Source organism: Bos mutus, chromosome 26, assembly GCF_027580195.1.
Source record: "Bos mutus isolate GX-2022 chromosome 26, NWIPB_WYAK_1.1, whole genome shotgun sequence".
Taxonomy (NCBI): domain Eukaryota; kingdom Metazoa; phylum Chordata; class Mammalia; order Artiodactyla; family Bovidae; genus Bos; species Bos mutus.
In genome coordinates this window covers 15,003,138-15,026,105 of record NC_091642.1, presented here as the reverse complement: position 1 = coordinate 15,026,105, position 22,968 = coordinate 15,003,138, and the positions used below count along the sequence as shown (strand labels likewise).

General features: G+C 48.6%; 1 protein-coding gene across 1 annotated transcript; it reads left to right on the top strand.

Annotated features, from left to right (window-relative positions):
- The first annotated feature begins 1,908 nt into the window (after positions 1-1,908).
- On the top strand, positions 1,909-21,446 carry LOC102274302 (pancreatic lipase-related protein 2). The gene is made up of 12 exons (XM_070363423.1): positions 1,909-1,957; positions 5,001-5,155; positions 7,406-7,531; positions 9,952-10,086; positions 10,817-10,928; positions 11,959-12,078; positions 13,318-13,437; positions 16,252-16,370; positions 16,788-16,917; positions 18,119-18,230; positions 19,548-19,715; positions 21,383-21,446. Exons 1-12 carry the CDS (start codon positions 1,909-1,911, stop codon positions 21,444-21,446), a joined length of 1,410 nt encoding a protein of 469 aa, XP_070219524.1.
- Positions 21,447-22,968: the final 1,522 nt, after the last annotated feature.

Genomic DNA, 22,968 nt, shown 5'->3' with positions numbered 1-22,968 from the left:
CTGGGACTGTCTCCTTTCAGGGGAGGTCCAGTGGCTAGGCACACCTTCCAGGGCCCCAGTGGCAAGAGACAGCCACTCCAAGGCTGATCAGAGGGACTGTCCACAGAATTGTGGACAGGGTCAAGGGAATCCACTAGGGAGGCTAAATCACCCAGGGATTAGCAACCCCTGGAAGCTTCTACTTTCCTAAAGTCTGAAGCTTAGCCGGAGGGAGCTGTCAAGAGAGTCTAGAAAGAGCTGGGGGCCAGGTGATGAGCTGCTTGAGAGGAGCTGAAGCTGGCAGGAGAGAGGGGGCAGCTATCATGGGATCACAGCACAGAAGGGAGCGAGCCTGGGGAAGATATACCCCAAACCCTCCCTCCTCCCACCTCCTTCCCATTGATGGAAGCCAACCAGAAGAAGGGCAAGTAGTGCAGAGATGCTGTCCATTGAGAGAGCTTCCAGGGCACAGAGCAGGAAGGAGAAGGCAGGAGAGGCCTGGAGTGGATTCAGCTCACTGTTGGCTTCCACTGTCCTAGTCTTGCATCCAACAAGTGTTTATGGATCACCTAGTATCTGTCAGATGCATGGTTATGGGAGTGGTGGTATCCCAAGACACTTCCGGCTGCCAGAAATGTTTTTCAATCTGGTGCATATACATTTGTTCCCTGGTAGCTCAGATGGTAAAGAATCTGCCTGCAGTGCAGGAGACTCAGGTTCAATTCCTGGGTCAGGAAGATCCCTTGGAGGAGGAAATGGCCACCCACTCCAATATTCTTGCCTGGAGAATTCTGTGGACAAAGGACCCTGGCAGGGTACAGTCCATGGGGCTGCAGAGTCGGACACGACTGAACGACTAACACTTTGTTTCATCTTCACACATGTGTCAAAGTTCATTAAACTGTACTTGAGTTTTAAACATAGAATTTATGCACTTTGGAGCATCTAAATTAAATGTCAATTTTTAAAACAGTGGGACGGCACCTGGCTATTCACCCAGGATCTCCTCTTGGCCCTGAAGGAAAGAAAACACCTCCAATCTTCTTATCTCTGGGTCTTAGACGATACTGTTTCCAAACAAAGCTGTATTTGAGCAGTGTTTATTTTACTCTTTTGAGCGCCTCCAACCGCAGGGCTTTTATAACTCTGTCCAGGTTCTCTAGAAGGATGCTCCCGCCCACCCTACCACCAAAGTAACCAAGGGCTGTCTTCATAAGCCACCCGCTCCTGCACGGCTTTGCCAGGGTCTGCAGGACAATGAGATGAGTCTGGGGTTCCTGTTTCCCTAGGGATTTTGAACAGGAAGCCCTGCAGCTTAGCGTTTCTCTGTTATCTCTAGGGGAACACAACCTTTGGGCAACTGTACCCGTGAATTCAGGTTAACAGAGCCCTTTGAGATCCCACAAAGTCAGTTTCCCTTTCCTTGAATCTCACTTCATAAACAGTCCTGCTCCCCTGGTCGAGCTGGCTTTGTGTGTTTATGATAACCTAGGTTCAAAGCAGGCATGTGCAGAGCGCTGTCTGCCCCGGCTTCCCCCACCCTACCTCGCCGCCCCGTCCCCCCCGCCTCCCCGCCCCTCCACCCTCCGGTCCTTTCCTGAGGAATCCAAAGGATCAAGCCTGGTTATAAAAAGCCATGACCAACCTGCTGGGCTGTGCGTGGAAGCCCTGGGGCCACACGGTAAACCACTTGCCCTGTGAGGGCAGGGAGAGTAGGAGGGGCTGGGGCTGCCAGAGAGACCTGGCCCAGAAGAGGGGTGCTGAGGCTGAGTCCAGGATCTGAGAGAGGTGCTCCCCACCTCCCTGTGCGGGGAGGCTTCAGGGTTCCTGGGGAGGGCCCCGAGGGTACTGAGGGACACATACCCTGTTCACCAGCCTCCTGCCCGTGCATCTGGGTGTCCGTGCGCGTCTCTGGCTTCATCCACGAAGATGCTGCCCTCCTGGACCATCGGTCTTCTCCTGCTGGCCACAGTCAGAGGTGAGGATGCAGTCACCACCCCTTGGTGACCATGCCTGGGGTGGCCTTGCTTGGGCTGAGACAGACAAGAGGCATCATTGTCACCATTCTCATCATGCTAATTAATAACGTTATCCTTATTTCTTGATAAAACCATCAGTACAATTCAGGGAATTTGACTCTATGGCAAACACAGGGCAGCCTGCTCAACACAGATGACCAGCATCATCCAGCTTGGTCCCATTTCTCCAGTGCAGCTTGATCCCATTTCTCCAATGGCTGGAGTGGGTGACAGGGGTGGCAGGCAGCTGGGGCAGGTGGACAGTGTGAGGGCGGGGGGGCGGTTCTTGTCAGGCCCCCAGTACCCTCAGTCCCTGGGTGTGGACAAGGGCTCTTCTGCAGACTGAAAGGCATGGATGTGTCCCCCTGAGAACTCCCGTCCTGGCCCACCTCCTGCCCGGGGGAGATGCAGAAACCCAAGTTTTTACTTGTCCTGCTGCTGCTGCTGCTAAGTCGCTTCAGTTGTGTCCAACTCTGTGCAACCCCATAGACGGCAGCCCACCAGGCTCCGTTGTCCCTGAGAGACACTGGAGTGGGTTGCCTTTTCCTTTTCCAATGCATGAAAGTGAAAAGTGAAAGTGAAGCCGCTCAGTCGTGTCCAACCCTCAGCGACCCCATGGACTGCAGCCTTCCAGGCTCCTCCATCCATAGGATTTTCCAGGCAAGAGCACAGGAGTGGGGTGTCATTGCCTTCTCCTAAAACCTCCCAAAGGCTCCTCGAGCCCCAACCTGCTTATTCCCATCCCCCGCTCCTCGCAGGGGTGCCTCCCAGCTGCTCTCTTTCCCACACTGTCCCATCTTCGCACCTCCTCTCCCATCAGTCAGAACCCCTCACTGCCTGGCTCAGGCCCCCAAACCCTGCTGAGCACACTCTCGCCAAGAGCTGGCATAGTCTCTTCCAGTCCTTTCGAGGGCTTTCTCCTGCAGCCAGACTCTTGCCCCTTGTCTCCTCAGCTTGTCCCCAGCCCCTTCTTATCTTTCTAGAATTCCACCCTGGCCTTGCAGCAAGACCCGGCCCCTGACAGCAGAGCCCCGGGTGGGATTTGGCAGTTCCTCCAGCCTTCTGGATCCCTCGTGGTCTCCTCCACTGCTCTGCTGCTTCCTGCTGCCCTAGGGCGGGCATTCCCAAAGGTCACTCCCAGACACCCTCCTCATCTTTCTCTTCCTCAGGGTCACCCCCTTGCCTAGTGCCCTCCAATACCCCCTTAGCCCTCCCAAGTTCCTGGCAGCTCCACTAGGGTCATCCCCCACTCCTCAAACTCACTTGTGCCAAACCACACTCAGCCATCACCCCCACCTCCAGCTCCCTACTTTTGCCTTAACTCCCCACCCCTCTCCAGGCCCACAGGCGCCGCACCCCAGGGTCTGCTGTCTCCCAGCCTCTTATACTTGGCTCCTTAGAACACCTTCGGGAGCACAGCCCTGCCCACCCCACTGGCCAGTTCAGCATCCCCCGCACTTCCCCACTATTCACCCAACAGCCCAGGTGTCTTCACCTGGCCTCGAAGCCCCTACATATCTCACCTGAAGCAAAGATTGCTTTAGTCTTCTGTAGCCCTTCGGGTAGGACTGTTCTCTCTTCCCACAGTGTATCCAACACTATCATTATTCCTTCCCAGTTACATTTCCTCTCTTTCAAGGCAGGGTTTGGATCTGATTTGTCTGTGGCTCCCCAGCTCCTGGGCTTCCCTGATGGCTCAGGCAGTAAAGAATTCCCCTGCAATGTAGGAGACCCTGGTTCGATCCCTGAGTTGGGAAGATCCCCTGGAGAAGGAAATGGCAACCCACTCCAGTATTCTTGCCTGGAGAATTCCATGAACAGAGGAGTCTGAAGGGCTATAGTCCAGGGGGTTGCAAAGAGTCAGACACGACTGAGTGACTAATACTCTCACACTTTGACACACACCCCAGCTCCTACCTTTATTCACAGTTAAGTTTCTGGGGTTTAAATCATGGATCCACCACTGGCTGTGACCTTGGGGAGCTTCCTTTGTCTCTCTGTGCCCTGGGTTCCTCTTCTTTCAAACAGAGATAAATTCTTTGATCATAGGGCCATTTGGAGGCTAAAATGGCTAATACTGATAAAGTGCTGGTGTGGTATCTGGTACATTGAAAACAACAAGTATTAACTATCACCAGTTTTTGAATGAATGACCAACGTTTGACACCATCAGTTGAAGAAGGCTAAGAGAAAAAATCCATCATAATCCTCTAGATTTGAAATTATGTCACCCTTAGTCATACCAGGGGTGACATAACTGTGAAAATGTATCATGGACTGGAGAAAGGACCTTCAGATTTAGATGAGGTTATTTGCGTCATCAGTTGCATGCATGGAGCCTCTACTCTATACAGTATGATGTGAAAATAAATTCTCTCTGTTCTTAGGGCATTTAGCTTTTCAAAGAACAGCAGGGGAATCTGAAATGGCAGAGAATAACTTGAGGGGGAAGAAGGTGCATTAAGGGATGACATGAAAACATATAGATTGAACAAATGCCCGAGAATGCCTACTGTGTGCATGGCCTGTGCCAGATATAAGGGAGACATCCAGCCTCATCACATAGCATCTCTGTGCCACGGGCATTCATAGGCACTTGATAAATACTTGATGGTTGATGAGTGGCTAGAAAGGGCCATCTGGGAGTTTGCTGGAAGAGGTAGTTTTAGGGCCAAAGATTCCCAGATTTTTCAGCAATTCTCCAACTTGCCTGATGAACAGGGGCATTTATTAAATATGCTGTTTCCAGGGCCCCACCCCAAACCCTCCAAATCAGAATCTTTGAGGGAGGGGCCTGGGAGTGTGTATATGCTCATTCACCCCCAGCATCCAGGTGGTTCTTATTACCCAGAAGTTTGAAGAACACTGATAGCAAGGGTGAAGATGAGATTGGCCTTGGTCAGCCCTGGGCTGCACCCTGAAGAGTCCTCGCGAGCAGCTGAGATAACATTGCTCCTTCTTAGAACCTCACAAGGGTCCTGTTTGTTCCTCTTCCTGCCCCAGGAAAGGAGATTTGCTATGAACCTTTTGGCTGCTTTTCTGATGAAAAACCATGGACTGGAATCCTTCAGCGGCCTTTAAAGTTATTTCCCTGGTCCCCTGAGGACATCGACGCTCACTTTCTTCTATATACAAATGAGAACCCAAATAACTACCAAGTAAGAGGGCCGTAAAATGACCGTATAGTGGTGGTGGGGTGGGAGAGGATTTGGGCACCCACACTGGAGCCTTCATGTGGTTGTCTAAGGAATTATTCATGGCCTTGGAACTTTCCAGAAGGTGCTTCCTCACCAGTGATAGAGTTAGAACTGACTGCACTCTAGGGATCTGATGAAATCTATAGATGCCCAACCTGAAAACTGAAAGTGACGTATTCACACACTTACGCAGAGAACTTCAGGACTTCTAGGATTAGAACCTTGATCGGGGGAGAAAGTGGGTATGAGTAGCTTTTACGGATAAACCCAGGCCTTTGTGTCCCTAGGAGGGTCTGGGTTCTTTCTGCACCAAGAAGTAGAGGGAGCGAAGCCCCTCAGAGGGTGGGGGACCGGAAGACAGAAATCCTTCCTTAGGCGCTAGAAGGGAAGCAGGGGACATTTAATGACAAAGGAGAAAAGTTGGGGACCCTCAGAGCAATCTTCAGTTTCCAAAAAGATTGCCAGGTGAAGACCAGCAAGCTTACCCCAGGTGCTCATGTAAAGTAACTATACTCCAATAAAAGTTTTTTTAAAAATAGGGAATGAGACTGGAGCTCCTGAAAGGGTAAAGTCATGAGAGTCCTTCTAGCACATCAGGATGTATGGACTTGACCCACCGGGGAATGACCTTCCTAAGGCAATATACCTGATTGTTCAATAAGCGCTTGAATGGAAAAAAAAATTGTAAAATTAAGATTTTAAAAATTAAGAGAATTTGCTCAGAACTCAAGCAGCTCACAGCTCTGGCCCCAAACCAAGTTTGAGATAGCACAGTGTCTGGATATAGGTCCCCAGGGTCACCTACTGTGAGATTCTAAGTGACAAACCCCACACTCAGAGTCCCCATTACAAACAAAGTAGATTTTAAAAAATGAAATTTATGCAAAAAAAAAAATCCTGGAAGGGAATGGTAGACGTCTGCTGATGGCCAAAGAGGTCCTGGGAGAGAAAAGCTGAGGAACCCCTGGGCCTAAAGCAGCAGGCATGACAGGATATACAAATTCAAGGAGCAGAAAGGGCTTTAAATGCATAAAATAAACAGCATTGGATATCAAGGAGTCATCTTCCCTGGTGGTTCAGATGGTAAAGAATCTGCCTGCAGTACAGGAGCTGCTAAGTCACTTCAGTCGTGTCCGACTCTGTGCGACCCCATAGATGGCAGCCCACCAGGCTCTGCCGTCCCTGGGATTCTCCAGGAAAGAACACTGGAGTGGGTTGCCATTGACCAAGGTTCAATTCCTGGATCAGGAATATCCCTTGGAGAAGGCAATGGCTACCCATTCTAGTATTCTTGCCTGGGAATTCCATGGACAGAGGAACCTGGAAGGCTACAATCCATGGATCGTAAAGAGTTGGACACGACTGAGCAATTTTCACTTCACAAAGGATACTAACTGTATTGGGAAATAGTTATCAGAACATTTAAAAAGATTAATGTGGGATATGGTAAAATAAGCTAGTATATGGTAATAATTAACTGCTTTATTATCTTGCTAAATAACAAGGTCTAGGGTTTGGTCCATGGGGTCGCTAAGAGTCAGACATGACTGAGTGACTTCACTTTCACTTTTTACTTTCATGCATTGGAGAAGGAAATGGCAACCCACTCCAGTGTTCTTGCCTGGAGAATCCCAGGGACAGGGGAGCCTGGTGGGCTGCCGTCTATGGGGTCGCACAGAGTCGGACACGACTGAAGTGACTTAGCAGCAGCAGCAGCAGGGGTTGGTCTAATAACTTCTGTCATTTTAAATAGTAATGAGTACAAATGATATTTTTAAACATCTAAAACAACTATAATATTAAACGAAAATACCTGTGACTTCTACTGGTGACAGAGTATGGCTAAGACTACTGTGGTTTGTTGCTCATCATTTACAAAAACACTGTATTTCAGTATATGCTGCTGCTAAGTCACATCAGTCGTGTCCGACTCTGTGCGACCCCGTAGACGGCAGCCCACCAAGGCTCCCTGTCCCTGGGATTCTCCAGGCAAGAACACTGGAGTGGGTTGCCATTTCAGTATATAAAGATCCATAAACTTGGACATTCTGAATTCTATCCTCAAACCCAAATAGGTCAGGAACTCCTTTTCTAGACTTACCCAGGTTCATGGGAGTTGAATCTGTGACCTCAGTCTTACGGGAATGTGCTCTTAAGGGCCTGTGGCTTAGAAAGGCCAACATTCAAATTCATCTTTTCTCATTTAACCAGCGGATCAATATCACTGACTTAGCCACTGTCAGGGCTTCAAACTTCCAACTGGACCGCAAGACACGCTTCGTCATCCACGGCTTTATAGATGATGGGGATTCGGGCTGGCCTACTGACCTGTGCAAGGTAGGCACCCACCCTCCTCATCTGGTGAGATAAACACCACCGCAGACGGAGTCAAACACTGCAGCCCTGAAGGCTGGGAAAGGACGACCTCCAGGGAAAGGCAGGCTCTTCCTAAAACCACCGAGGAAAACTCAGATTCTCAGGGGCACCCACTCTCAAGTTCTCCCAACTCACCAACCTCTACCCAAACATCTCCTTATGATGCTGAAAAGACCCAGAGTCCAATAAAAAGTCCCAGAGGTGGAGATGACAGCCAATTACCTGGCATTTGTGTCTGGTGGTTTCTGTAAAAACCCCTGTGTGCACAGCATAAAAAATGCATTATCCCCTACAGCCCTGCTATCCAGTAGAACTTTCTGTGATGATGGAAATCTTCTATATCTGGGCTGCCCAAATCAGGAGCCCCTGGCCACCTGGGCTTATCAAGAAACTGACATGTGGCTAATGTGACCAAAGAACTGAATTTTAAATTTTACTTCTTTGTAATCAATTGTGAAGAGCCACAAGTGGCTAGTGGCCATGGTACTGGGCAGTGCAACTTTAAAGTGATCGTGAATACTGGTAATGAATTATTATTCATACCATCCATTTCCTGAACAGTTACCGTGACTCTGGCATTGTGCTAATCATTCCACAGTCAGTCCTTGTCCTGTTTAACCCTCCCAGCCTGGCTGTGAGGTAGGTACAGTTATGGTTCTCACTCTACAGATGAGGAAATTAAGGCCCCCCCAAAATTCAGTACTTGCTCAAAGTTGAATCCAGAGGTGGAATGCAAAACCAGGTCTTCCATACCACAACTCCATGTGTCTACAGCTTTAGCTTGTAGGAGGTGCCCATGCATGGCTCTTAGAGGCTTAGGCTGCACTGGGATGGACCTGAGCAGCTCCTTCTCAAGGTTCTCTGCTCCCCTTTGGCTGGCTGTTCACAAGTGTCTCCTGAGGCCCATCAGGCGGTGTAGGCCTGGAAATTGGAGAGCCTGGTGCATGCGATCCACCATGTCGTCCTAATCTCCAGCCAACTCTTCCCAACCTCAATGAACAATAACGAACAAAGGAAAAGTGTTCATTTCCTCTATGAAATGGAGGCCTCCCCGAATGAACAAAGGAAATAGTGTTACCCTTTCCGTTATTTGGGCTTCCTTGGTGGCTCAGATGGTAAAGTGTCTGCCTGCAATTTGGGAGACCCAGGTTCAATTCCCAGGTCGGGAAGATCCTCTGGAGAAGGAAATGGCAACCCACTCCAGTACTATTGCCTGGAAAATTCCATGGACAGAGGAGCCTGGAAGGCTACAGTCCATGGGCTCGCAAAGAGTCAGACACGACTGAGCGACTTCACTTTGTTATTTATTTATTTGGCTGTGCTGGGTCTTCATTGCTGTGTGCGGGCTTCTCATGTAGTGGCTTCTCTTGCTGTAGAGCATGGGCTCAGTAGTGTGACCCACCGGGTTAATGGTCCCACAGCATGTGGGATCTTCCATGATGATGGATTGAACCCCTGTGTCCTGCATTGTCAGTGGGGTTCTTAGCCACTGCACCACCAGGGAAGTTGTTTCTTTTTCCTCCGAAGGGGCGGTATCTGTGCTTGGATAATACCACATGACACAAAAGATGCGTGTATATGGTAGAGTGATATCCTACCTCTGTCTAAATCTCATCTAATCAGACTTGTCCCTCAATACAAAGCATTGTTGGGAGCATGAAAGCAGCCTCTGTGTGGTTTCAACTATCTAGTGTAAGAGTCTGCAAACTTCCTCGTAGAAGAACAGGTAGTAAATACTGTAGCATTTGTGGGTCACATGATTGTAGTTCGTATGGTTTCTGTTGTGGCTATGAAGCAGGGGTGGGCAACAGGTAAACAGATGGATGTGACTGTTTGCAATAAAATTTTTGGGCTTCTCAGGTGGTGTGGTGGTAAAGAATCCACCTGACGATGCAGACAAGAGACATGAGTTCAATCCCTAGGTCAGGAAGATCCCTCAGAGAAGGAAATGACAACCCACTGAAATATTCTTACATGGAAAAATCCCATGGACAGAGGAAGCTGGGTGGTTACAGTCCATGGTGTGGCAAAGAGTAGGACATGAATAAGTGACTGAGCACACACAGTCATAAAAGCAGGTGGATTTGTCACTCAGGTAGCAGTTTGCTAATCCCTGACCTAGTAAGTCATCTTTCTGACATGGTTGTGTCAATGACCTTCTGTAAAACCTTAGACAAGTTACTTTGTTCCAGGCCTCAGTTTCCACATCTGCTAAGTGGGAATAAGTATAGTCCCAGTTCATAGGGCTGTGGTGAGGACCAGGACAAATGTGAGGAATATTAAAGCCTTGACACAAACAAGCTAGGTGCTTGATAGATGTGAATTCCTGATTCTGGAGTGTGCAACGGGTGGCTGTTAATAAACTGGTTTGTCTTCCCCAGAAAATGTTTAAAGTGGAAAAGGTGAACTGCATCTGTGTGGACTGGGAGCACGGGGCGTGGACAAAGTATACCCAAGCCGTCCACAACACTCGGGTCGTGGGAGCAGAGATAGCGTTCTTCATACAAGGGCTGTCGGTAAACCCCTGCCTGGGCCCCATGCTGTGGGGAGGGGGCAGGGAGAGGGCCAGGTCAGCACCCCAGAGCACCCAGAAGCAGCCTGGAGACCATGGGGTGAGGCAGAGCCTGGAAGCCAGGAGCCAAGGAAGGCCTTTGCTTCAGGAAGCTGCAAACTTCTCCCTCCCCGGCTGTCCTGAAGATCCCTAGCTGTGAGGCCCAGGGCAGACTAGCCTCTTTGAGCCTCAGTTTTCCTTTTTGAGATAAGCATTCCTTGAAGCTTGGTCTGGGAATTGGAGAGCGAGCTGGGCTGCCCGGCAGCTCTCAGCCCAGTGGAGTCTTCATCCTTAGGGAAGGTCCCTTACAGCCTTCGGGAAGGTTAATTCTGGAGAACCCCAGAGCCAGGGCCATGAACCATGCTCTGAACTGGCCCCTATGGGGGACTCCGGTGGGGAGGTCCATGGTGGGGTATGGATGGGACTTCGCAGTGTGCACAGCCAGTCCTGGCCAAGGTGGCCTGCAGATGACGTGGTTGCTGGTCAGCACCAGTGCCTCACAAGCCAGCTGGACCCCAGGACCTGCAGACTGTGGCCAGCGGGAGGACGAGTCACGCTGTCCTAGGTGGTGGCCTGGAGCCAGAGGTTATTCCTCCCAAGCTTCCAGGCCGGGTCCTGTCCCCATCCCCGCTCCCCCAGAGCCAGCGCATGTCTCTACTCATTCCTCTGGTAACTGACGCTCCACCCCTCTGCAGACCGAGCTGGGCTATGGCCCGGAGAACGTGCATCTCATTGGCCACAGCCTGGGTGCACAACTGGCAGCTGAGGCCGGCAGGAGGCTGGGGGGCCAAGTGGGCAGGATCACAGGTAGGGGCGCAGGGTGATGTAGGATGGGGTAGGAGATGGGAGGGGGGAAGGGGGAGGGTAACCTGGCCTGGGGGGTTATTGTTATCATTCCCACTTTCCAAGTTCAGGGAGAACAGGCACTTTGAGCAGCACCAGCACTAGATGCAGGTCATCGAGTCCTGGATGCCCTGCTTCTTCCACCCTCAGCTTCTATTTGAAGATGAAATTGTCATGGCCCCTGGCTCAGGAAGGGCTTCCCTGGTGGATCAGCTAGTAAAGAATCTACCTGCAATGCGGGAGAGCTGGGTTCGATCCCTGGGCTGGGAAAATCCCCTGGAGAAGGGAATGGCTACCCGCTCCAGTATTCTGGCCTTGAGAATTCCATGGACTGGATAGTCCATGGTGTCGCAAAGAGTCAGAAAAGACTGAGTGACTTTTCACTCAATGCCTCAGGAAATGCATAGTCTAATGCAGGAGACAGACGACTAAGTAGGCAAATAAAATCCAAAGTAGAATTAACACATCAGAAGAAGTCTATACAATAAGGGCGGGGGGGGGGGGCAGAGATGGGCCAAGTAGGAGAGGCCACATGTTCCATGAGGAGCTGGGGTCTGAGGGGGCCTTGGAGGGGTGAGGTTCAGATTAGGGGAGAATGTGGGGAGGTGAGCTGCAGCCTGGGGGCTGCCTGAGCAAAGACACAAGGGAACAGACTGTGTGGGACTCAGAGGCTGGGCAAGGACCGGGTCAGGCCCAGGAGATCAGATTTGGAGGGTAGCGGCCCCACAGGAAGGAGTGAGGGGAAAAAGAAAAAGGGAGACGAGGGGGGCAAGGGTGCCACCCCGATCTTCCATGGAGCCAGACGGTGGGGACTTCCTGATACTGTTTGGCAGCCAACGACCCCACTGGCAGCCTTCTGAATCCTTCCAACTGTGACTGCTGGGGTGTGGCCCCCTTTGTCCAGGGATCTCCGTGGATTTCGCGGGTACAGGGTTTAGATTCTGGTTGGTCTTAGAGTGCGGCCTCCCTGTCTACCTCCCCTCCCCATTCTCAGGGCTGGACCCGGCTCAGCCATGCTTTGAGGGCACGCCCGAGGAGGTTCGGCTGGACCCGTCTGATGCCATGTTTGTGGATGTGATTCACACGGATTCTGCTTCCATAATCCCTTTCCTGAGTGAGTCCCCTCACCTCACCTCTCAGGGACCAAGGCTGTAACTGACGGGAGCAGTTCCAGGCCCAGCCGTGCAACCCCTGCCACCCTCCCCCAACCCCCCACACATACCGCAGGGTGGTATACAAAACAGGTAGCCATGGGAAACAGTTTGGGCACCAACTAGCCAAAATAGGTGTCAGTCACAAACCAACAGTTCAGTGCCGGTGATAACAACCCGAGGCCCCGATCGGACAGCAGAAGTCTACAGGCCACGGGAGGCTCACCCAGTCTACAAACTCTACATTCTTCCCTGGTCTGCGAATATCGAGAGTGGCAGATGTATTTATTATTGACGTTTGACCTGTACTTACAAAATGCAAAGTGAATTTTTTTTCTTCTTATGGCAACGCTTTGGTTAAAGTTTGTTTTGTCAGAGATTAAATTTCATCTTTAATTCTTCTAAAATCAACATTCTTTTTGCAATATTTTCTTGCAAAACCACTCATGAAATGTGCCAATGAAGATTATGTTTTCATGATGCTATCACTTACGGAAGGTTTATCATGTGCTGCATTGAACATTTTATACACCTTCACTCATTAATCATTGTGACAGCCCTGAAAAGTGGGTATTGTTATTACCATTTCGTAGCTGAGGAAGCTGAGGCTCAACAAGGTCAAATGCTTGCCCAGGATCACAGATCTGTAAGTAGAACCAGAATGTGATCATGGACCTGTGGGCTTCAAAATCCAAACCACCTAACCGCTATGCTCTGGTTCTCAATACAGCAATATAATTTATGTGGTCTCAGCATAACACTATAATGTAGAAACCAAAATTTTTAAATGAGTAAAGTCATAAAAATTGCACCAGCCCTGACATGTGTCTTCTGGTGCATAATGGTATTAGGACACTGATAATAGTGTTGTTCAGTTGTTGTTGACTGAACATGTTGTTCAGTCATGTTGTTTAGTCTCTCTAAGACAGACAGACACACACAAATACACGTGTGCCCGCTCACCCAGAGCCTACCTTCCCCCTCATCTTCTGTGCTGCGTTGTCTCCTCCCTTCTTGTCTTGCCAAGTGCTCATCTCTGAGAACTTTCTACGGAGCCAGAGACAGGGTGGCCGTGCCGAGGACAAAATTTGCCAAGCAGTTTCTTGCTCCCGCTGGAAGGAGCTGAATGCTTTCTGTAGCCATCACCTGAGCTGGAACCACCTTCCTCCCGCTCCCTGTTCACCTCTGCTCCAATGTTTCAGGTTTGGGAATAAGACAAAAGGTGGGCCACCTGGACTTCTACCCAAATGGAGGAAAGGAAATGCCTGGATGTCAGAAGAATATCCTGTCAACCATCATAGACATAAATGGAATATGGCAAGGTACGTGAATGAGAGAAGCGAGCCCAGCTGCTCCGCTTGGAGAGAAGGCAGGGTGTGTGGTGTTGACACCGCACATTTCACCACACTGACATTTTCACCACAGTGGCCTGAGATAGTGATTCTGGTTAGCCCCATTTTACAGACAAGGAAACTGGCTCAGAAAAGTGATAAAACTTGCCCAAGGCCATTTTCCGGCTGCGAAGCCCAACCACATGCCCAGCCTGCGCCATCCCCCGCCCTGCACCAGGATGCTGAGACATGGGCTGCCCTTGCCCATAGGCTAGGACCCAGTTCTGGCTTTGGCTCCCATGCTCTCTCCAGGGTCAGCCCCTTGGAGAACTGCAGGGTGGAAGCAAAGATGTGAAAGGGTTTTGACTTTCTTGCCATTTGCTGTTGTCAGATGCTAGGAATGGAAAGGAAGTGAGCTGGCAAGAAGACAATGGGGAGAAGGAGGAGGGCGTGCCCTGGGGGTTTGGAGGCCCGTGTGAGGAGGCAGAGGCCGGGGGTCTGGGAGAGGGGGGCTAACCTTGTGTGTGTGTCTGCTCATCTAAGAAATCAGGCTCAGTGCCCCTAACGTTACGTGACCTGAAGCACCATTGCCATCAGCCAGCCATCCCTTTTTCTGGCTTTGGGCTATGCCTGTCACCCCTTCAGTGAGAACAGGTTTCCCTCTCCTCCCTGAAAGTGGAAACTTTGAGTCTGAGATCATCTCATTTCAGTCTTTATTTTTCCGAGCTGGGAGTTCCCCAAGGCCAAAGGCTGTGTCCCGGGCCTCTGGGCCTCTCCTTGGTACCCTGTGCTGGCCCAGAGCAAGCTCTAGTCCACTCATTACCTTGCGTTGAGCGGCCTTCTGTGGCATCTTAATATTGCTTGAACTTCATGTGAAAGAGCAGAGTCGATAAGACAACAGCCAGCATCCATCACCAGTTGGTGGAGCCTTTGACCTCCCCTCTACTCAGCACCTGGCAACCCACTCCAGTGTTCTTGCCTGGAGAATCTCAGGGACGGGGGAGCCTAGTGGGCTGCTGTCTATGGGGTCGCACAGAGTCGGACACGACTGAAGCGACTTAGCAGCAGCAGCAGCTACTCAGCACCAGGCACCTCCTGGTGTGTGTGTGGCGGCAGGGCGGGGTGGTGGTGGGGAGTGGAGCAGGGGTGTTCTTCTGCTGATCTGCTCGCAGAATGAACACCAGAGTCACAATGAGGGCTGCCCTCTCCCAGAAGTGACAGGCTGGGCACACGTAATAGGAAGGAGTCCACGTTTAATTAGAGAGACGACAGGGAGAGAGAGAACAGCCTAGATGCTGGAGCAGGTTTCTATTGTGTGCACACCAGGTCACCCTGGCGCAGGCACTGAGGAACAATTACATCCACTTGCTCCTCTATTATGCAATCCCTGGGTAGCAATTTTGGATGAAAGAAACAATTAAGTTCAAAACAGGTTCTGTGGTCTGGTAATGAGTGCTGGTGTGGGACACGCAGGACTGGGGGCACTGTGAGGTGATAATTCTCCCCCAGCACAAAGTGCAACCTTCCTTTCCCCCGTGTTGAGGGATAAAGCCCAGCAGACCTCCCAGAAGTGGCCACCAGGTAGGCCAGGGTCACTGTGGATCACTCCATGGGAAGTTTGGTACCAAGTATTAATAGCTGGAGAGATAAAAAAAGCAATTTCCCCCAACAAGAGGACTTCGGTTTAAAAAGAAAGATGATCAATAAAATGCAGTGAGAGTGGTCAGAGGCCACAGTGACCTTGCCTTCTATGGCTTTTACCTTGTGCCTGGAGGAGTAAGAAGGAGGAATTTCTCAGCCTGAGACGGTAGACAGAAAAGCTGGCTTCATGTGAAAGGTGAAATATTTATATGTATATGTATACTCAGTCATGTCTGACTCTCTGTGACTCCATGAACTGTAACCCGCCAGGCTTCTCTGTTCATGAAATTGTCCAAGCAAGAATACTGGAGTGGATTGCCATTTCCTTCTCCAGGGGATCTTTCTGATCCAGGGATCAAACCCGTGTTTCTTGGGTCTCCTCTTTGGCAGGTGAATTCTTTACCAGTGAGCCACCTGGGAAGCCTCCTGGGAACCCCCAAACACACACACCAGGAGGTGCCCGGTGCTGAGTAGCTGCTGCTGCTGCTGCTGCTAAGTCGCTTCAGTCGTGTCCGGCTCTGTGCGACCCCATAGACAGCAGCCCACTAGGCTCCCCCGTCCCTGAGATTCTCCAGGCAAGAACACTGGAGTGGGTTGCCAGGTGCTGAGTAGAGGGGAGGTCAAAGGCTCCACCGACTGGCAATGGATGCTGGCTGTTGTCTGGTCGACTCTGCTCTTTCACATGAAGTACAAGCAATATTAAGATGCCACAGGAGGCCGCTCAACTCAAGGTAATGAGTGGACTAGAGCTTGCTCTGGGCCACTGGGAAGCCACCTGGGAAGCTAGGCACACCTCCAAAGCCCCCAAGCTTTCGTCAGTCATTTACGATACATGCCTGGCCCTGGAGGATTAGATAAAGGTGCTTGTTAGAACTGCTCACTCCCTAACACTTGCCTAGCCCTGAGGAGGACCTCCCCAGAAAATGGACAGTACCAGGGTGCAGAAAGCAACTCCAGCCAACCACCACTACAAACAAGCCCCCAAATTTTCTACTTGCCAAGTATGTCAAGGTCAATGATAGAAGTTTTGAACTGTGGCCAAGGTGTTCAGGAGCGGTGATACCCACCTGTGAAATGCAGAGCTGATTCCTCTCTCAGTCAGAATGGTTCAGGCTTCAAAAGTTTAATGCCTCTTGTGAGCCTCTGTGGCCTTTGTCTTCCCAGGAATCCAAGACTTTGTGGCATGCAGTCACTTAAGAAGCTACAAGTACTACTCAAGCAGTATTCTCAACCCTGATGGCTTCCTCGGCTACCCATGTGCCTCCTACGAAGAGTTTCAGGAGGTAGGGCACACCAGGGGCCCAGGGAAGATGGTGGTGGTGGTGATTTTGTCCCTGTGACTTGGAACAGAGCAGAGATGTAACTCCATGGCTGAGGAGAGCCTTCCTCCCAGGAGTAGGATGGGCAGGAGAGGAATAGCACAGACCTGAACTGTTCTGGGCCTTCCCTAGATCCCCAGCTTTCCATTCTGGAAAATTCCCAGTGGATGCATGGATGGGTAGATGGATGCAAGCATGCATGGATCAGTGTGGGGTCCTGGGGAGGAGACACAGAATGGATACCCGAATGGAAAGGTGGATAGGTAGATGAGAAGATGGATGAGGGATGGATGGATGGATGGAATAGAAGATGAATTGTTGATAGAGTGAGTGATGAGTCCAAGGCCTTCGGCCCACAGACAAACTGTTTTCTTTCACCAGGGTGGCTGTTTTCCTTGTCCAGCGGGAGGATGTCCCAAAATGGGGCACTATGCTGACCAATTCCAGGGGAAAACCAGTGCTGTGGGACAAACCTTTTTCCTGAACACAGGGAGCAGTGGTAACTTTACAAGTAAGTTTCCATTTTACGAATTTAAAAATTCTTGCAAATAATTTTAAAGGTGTTTCAGCCTTCATAGGACCCTCGGTAGCAATTTAACAGAAACTCAGCTCCAACCATTTTAAGCTATAATGGAAGGACAGAAGAATGGCATTTGTCTTAGGTCTCAAGTTTACCCTTTAGCCAAAAATCCCGATCAACGGAATAAAGTATAGTGATTGGCCCACGCTGGGTTACAAGTTCACACACCCCTGTGGCCAGAAGGACAGATCCATTAACAGAAGAAGAGCATTCAGTTCAGTTCAGTTGCTCAGTCGTGTCTGACTCTGTGTGACCCCATGGACTGCAGCATGCTAGGCTTCCCTGTCCTTCTCTATCTCCCAGAGTTTGCTCAAACCCATGTCCATCAAGTTAGTGATGCCATCCAACCATCTCATCCTCTGTCGTCCCCTTCTCCTCCTGCCCTCCGTCTTTCCCAGCATCAGGGTCTTTTCCAATGAGTCAGCTGTTTGCATCAAGTGGCCAAAGTATTGGAGCTTCAGCTTCAGTATCAGTGCTTCCAATGAATATGCAGGACTGATTTCCTTTAGGTGAGGTGGGGCAAAGTCACTGTAAGTCAAGAAGTCTCCCCACTAATTATATGTCATATCAGTCCCCCTACATACACATAATCATGTTGTGTTTTTGTTGTTTTGCCCAGCTTCTCATTTAAAAAATACCAGATAGTGAAATGATCAAGATTCATGTGTTATAAGTAATGGTAGCCGAATGAAGAACAATTGTTGTTCAAAGGAGTTTCAAATTTTAAAAAGTTATGTAGCACTTTATAAAACACTTCATGCAATCTTCACAGTATTTGTCATGAAAGATCACAGTTTGGCAGTCTCTATAAAGTCTTACATGCATAGGACTTTAACCCAGCCATTCTTCTTCCCAGAATTTACTTAGGAAAAACACTTGCATGTGTGAATGAGAATATGTGCTCAAGAATGGACCCTGTAGTGTTGTTTTTAATACCAGAAAATTGGCGGTTGGGGGAGGCCAGGGAGAGCAACCTGAATCTCAGGACACCAAGCCTCACTGAAGAAAATCATCATGCATAGTCATTCTTCCCCCTCACCCACAGAGGACTCAGCTTGGAACAAGACTGCCTCCATAGGGTCATTTCTTTCAACAAGATGAGTTAATTTAATGATTGCATTTCTTTGGACAGGTTGGAGATACAGGGTATCCGTCACACTGGCTGGAACAAAGAAAGTGAGGGGGTCCATCAGAATTGCTTTGTATGGAAGTAATGGAAACTCAAAACAATATCAAATTTTCAAGTAAGTTTGATAGTAAAGTGAAATGACCAGACTTTCCATGGTAGATGATTCATATGAGATTAGGTATAAACTGCTTTATAAACCTAGCCACCTATGACACAGAACCATTGAATCCTGAAATGTCAAAGCTGGATGGAAGCCTTAGATCTGGTTCAATCACCCCATTTACACACGAGAGGAGAGAGGGAGAAGTCACTATTTAACATGAGACAAATGTGGACTTCTGAATTGTCAGTTGTTGCTTCCTGACTTAGGTTTTATGAATATCAAATTCTCCTCAGGCCAGGTGTATTTGTGTGGCAACTCCCTCCTCACCAACACACACACTTCATCCCCTACACACACACACACAGGAAGCCTGAGGCCACCTTCTCATCGCTGTAGCCTCAGTGCCTACTTCTGCTGGGTATGTGAGGTGCTTGGTGAATGTATGTTGGACAAATGCATAATAATGCTGTAAAAGGGCTTCCCTATAAAGAATATGCCTGTAATGCAGGAGACCTGGGTCAGGAAGACTCCCCTGGAGAAGGGAAAGGCAACTCACTCCATTGATTCTTGCCTGGAGAATTCCATGGATAGAGGAACCTGGTGGACTACAATCCACGGGGTCACAGAGTCAGATACGACTGAGCAACTAACGCTTTCACACTTTCAATGCTGTACAAATAGATTGTTTTTTGCACTAAGTTCTACATAATAATTTTCGTGTTAAAGTTCTTTGACCACTTCCTGTGCTACACATGAGGTGATAACAAATGACCTCAGCTGACCCACAGGCATCTTTGAACATAAGATACTGCATTAATTAGTCCCACAGTAAACCAGCAGGGTTAATATGCAACCCCAAATACTTAACTTCCCTCTAGGGACAGACTGTATGTGTGTGCTTGGTCGTTCAGTATGTCTGACTCTGCGACTCCATGGACTGTAGCCCACCAGGCTCCTCTCTCCACGGAATTTTCCAGGCAAGAATACTGGAATGGGTTGCCATCTCCTACTCCAGGGAATCGTCCTGACCCAGGGATCGAACCCACATCTCTTGAGTCTCCTGCATTGGCAGGCAGATTTTTTACCACTGTGTCACCTGGGAATCCCAGGGAAAAACAAAACAGTGAAAATCTAGAGTCTAATATTTTTAAAAGTTGTATTGTTTACAAACACCTTTGTGATTTACCAGTCCCTGGATGTGTATGAAGTTATACAATTTATTTGGAGAAAATCAGCAACAGTGGCTGTTGTTTGGAGAAACAATAGATTGCTATCAACCTATGTATTTATATATACACCTGATAAAATATTTTATGTCTGTGTTTTCAGAGGATCCCTCCAACCAAATGCAAGTCATACGCATGACATTGATGTGGACCTCAATGTTGGAAAAGTCCAGAAGGTCAAGTTCCTTTGGAACAACAATGTGATAAATCTCTTCTGGCCCAAACTAGGGGCTTCCAGAGTTACAGTGCAAGGTGGTGAAGATAGGACTGAGTGCGTATCTTTTATTCCATCTAAGTTTTATTTTCTATATTTAGCTATCAATCTGTTCACCAGTCCATCCATTCATCCATCCAATCACCAACCTACACATCTATGCATTTATCCGCTGACACATTCATCCAGCCCTTTCTGTTCATCCACTTATCTGTCCACTCCTCTATCCAGCCATCTATACAGACACCTGTCGTCTCATGCTTCTGGCCATCCAGCCAACTATCCATTCATATACCCAACTATTCATCTCAACTCTCCACCTATCCATCAATTTACTTTTGAAAAATAAATAATTTCCTTTAGCCAAACTCACGTTGGCAGGAGCAAGGCATCAGTATTTAGGCATATGTTCAAGAAGCGCTGATTCATGTTGATGTTTGGTAGAAACCAACACAATACTATAAAGCAATTATCCTTCAATTAAGAATAAATACATTTTTTAGAAAAGAAAAGAAAAATAAAATCATGTAGACCCATGAAAAAAAGAAACAGGCAAATATGAAACTTTTATCTTAAACAATAAGGAAGACACCTGGGCAGTACTTGGCAGAAACCTCTGAGTTAATTTCAGCTGGGGAGCAGTTAGGAATGTAAATTGCTTTGGAGACTATGGCGTGTATTGGATCTAGCTCATAGTGGCAAACTCTTCTCATTCAGAGGGAACAGAACCTTACCTGGTAGGAGCTGGGAGAGTACCTAACTATATCTAAAAATATGAAAAGAAAGTCCACCTTAAAAGAGGACCATCATTGCCAGGCTCAAAATCCTTTGGGGTTTTTTTTGTTGTTTGCTTTGCTTTTGCTATTTTATTTTTTTATTAGAGTGTAATTGCTTTACAATATTGTGTTAGTTTCTGCTACAACAAAGTGAATCTGCTACATGCATACCTGTACCCCTCTCCCTCCTGAGTTTCTACCCTACACTCCCGTCCCACCTCTCTGTGAGTGTGTGCTGAGTCACTTCACTGACTCTGTGCAACCCTATGGAGTGTAGCCCGCCAGGCTACTCTGTCCATGGGATTCTCCCGGCACGAATTACTGGAGTGGGTTGCCATCCCCTCCTCCAGAGGTGCTTCCCAACTTAGGGATCAAACTGTGGGAAGTTTCCCAGGTGTTCTGCATTGGCAGGCAAGTTCTTTACTGCTAGTGTCACCTGGGAAGCCCCATCCCATCCCTCTAGGTCATCACAAATATCATCCATTAATGCACATATATGGAATCTAGAAAAATGGTACCGATGAACCTATTTGCAGGGCAGGAATACAGACACAGATGTAGAGAACAGACATGTGGGGACAGTGAGGAGAAAGGGAGGGTGGGATGAATTGGGAGGGGAGCATTGACATTTATACACTACCATGTGTGAAGTAGATAATCAGTGGGGAGCTGCTGTATAGCACAGAGAGCTCGGTGATAACCCCCTGGGTTTTGAAAATCCTTGATCTGACCACTGATTCACTCTCAGCTCTTTAAAAGTCCAAGGAGGGGAGGAGATTCTTTGAGGGGGTTTGCTTTCTGAGCATCACTTGGACTCTGCCTCGGGTAGCAGAGCTTTTCAGTCAAAGGGGTCTGAATTCCAGCGGATTAGCCAAAAACTGTTTACTTACCTGAAGTCACTTTTCAACAAGCAAAAGAGCCTAATGCCAGAAATGTCTTCCTCCACAGGTATAATTTTTGCAGCAACGACACGATGCGAGAAAATGCATTACAAACCCTCTACCCTTGTTAAAAATGTGGTGCCCCTTTAATCTTTCTGATAATAAAATTTCAATGGCCTTGTTCTGATGTTGTTAGTTTGACATTCTGCACGTTCTGGGTCACATTTTAGAAAAGATTTGGGGGACTGGAGCCAACTTGGCCACAGATAATGCCTAAAACATTCTACTGGTCCACCTCCTCCACCATCTCTCTCTTCCAGGATACTTTGTGTATCCTGTCCTAATGGATTTTATATCCTTAGACAGTGGAATTCTGTCCTGCTTGAAAAGATTGCTTCCACATGTTGCCCACTCAGCTTGCAGTATCCTGGGGTACCCCATGTAAGACCCCATGTAAGAGCAGCCTGTGGCATGAGTGACTCTGGGGGTAATCTAGGTGGAATCTGCCTCCACCATGGAAGGAGAAGAGCTTTAAAAGAATTTACTACCCGAACATGGCACAAAATGTAAACAATGCAGAAGTGAGCTTTTACCCAAGGTCCTGTCCTTCCAGCTATGCCCTAGGGCCTCTCACTTCCTCTTCCCAGAGACAACTTGAGTTTTCCCTGAAATAGTTTCTGTATAGAATATTTGCACACCTATCTCACATATCCCAGCCCTGCTGCTGCTGCTGCTGCTGCTGCTGCTAAGTCGCTTCAGTCGTGTCCGACTCTGTGCGACCCCATAGACAGGAGCCCACCAGGCCCCACCGTCCCTGGGATTCTCCAGGCAAGAATACTGGAGTGGGTTGCCATTTCCTCCTCCAATGCATGAAAGTGAAAAGTGAAAGTGAAGTCACCCAGTCATGTCCGACTCTTAGCGACCCCATGGACTGCAGCCTACCAGGCTCCTCCATCCATGGGATTTTTCAGGCAAGAGTACTGGAGTGGGTTGCCATTGCCTTCTCCGATCCCAGCCCTATATCTCCCTTTTTTAAAAAAGAATTTATAAGCTATGACAAATGTAGACAGCAACAAAGATTCCCTTAGTCAAAGCTATGGTATTTCCAGTAGTCATGTATGGTTGTGAGAGTTGGACCATAAAGAAGGCTGAGCACTGAAGAATTGATGCTTTTGAATTGTGGTGCTGGAGAGGATTCTTGAGAGTCCCTTGGACAGCACAGAGATCAAACCAGTCAATCCTAAAGGAAATCAGTCCTGAATATTCATTAGAAGGACTGATGCTGAAGCTGAAACTCCAATACTTTAGCCACCTGATGTGAAAACCCAACTCATTGGAAAAGCCCCTGACACTGGGAAAGATTGAGGGCAGGAGAAAAGGGGGTAATAGAAGACGATGGTTGGATGGCATCATCAATTCAATGGACAGGAGTTTGAGTAAACTCCGGGAGATGGTGAAGGACAGGGAACCCTGGTATGCTGCAGTTCAAGGGATCACTAAGAGCCAGACATGACAGAGCAGCTGAACAACAATAAGTGTCCTACTAATTTTTTCAGAAAAATTAAATTCTCTGGATAAGTATAAGTTCTATACATACAAGGTACTTGTTCTTCTAGTTTTGATTTACTTCTTAGAAGTTTTCCTCTTTCTGGC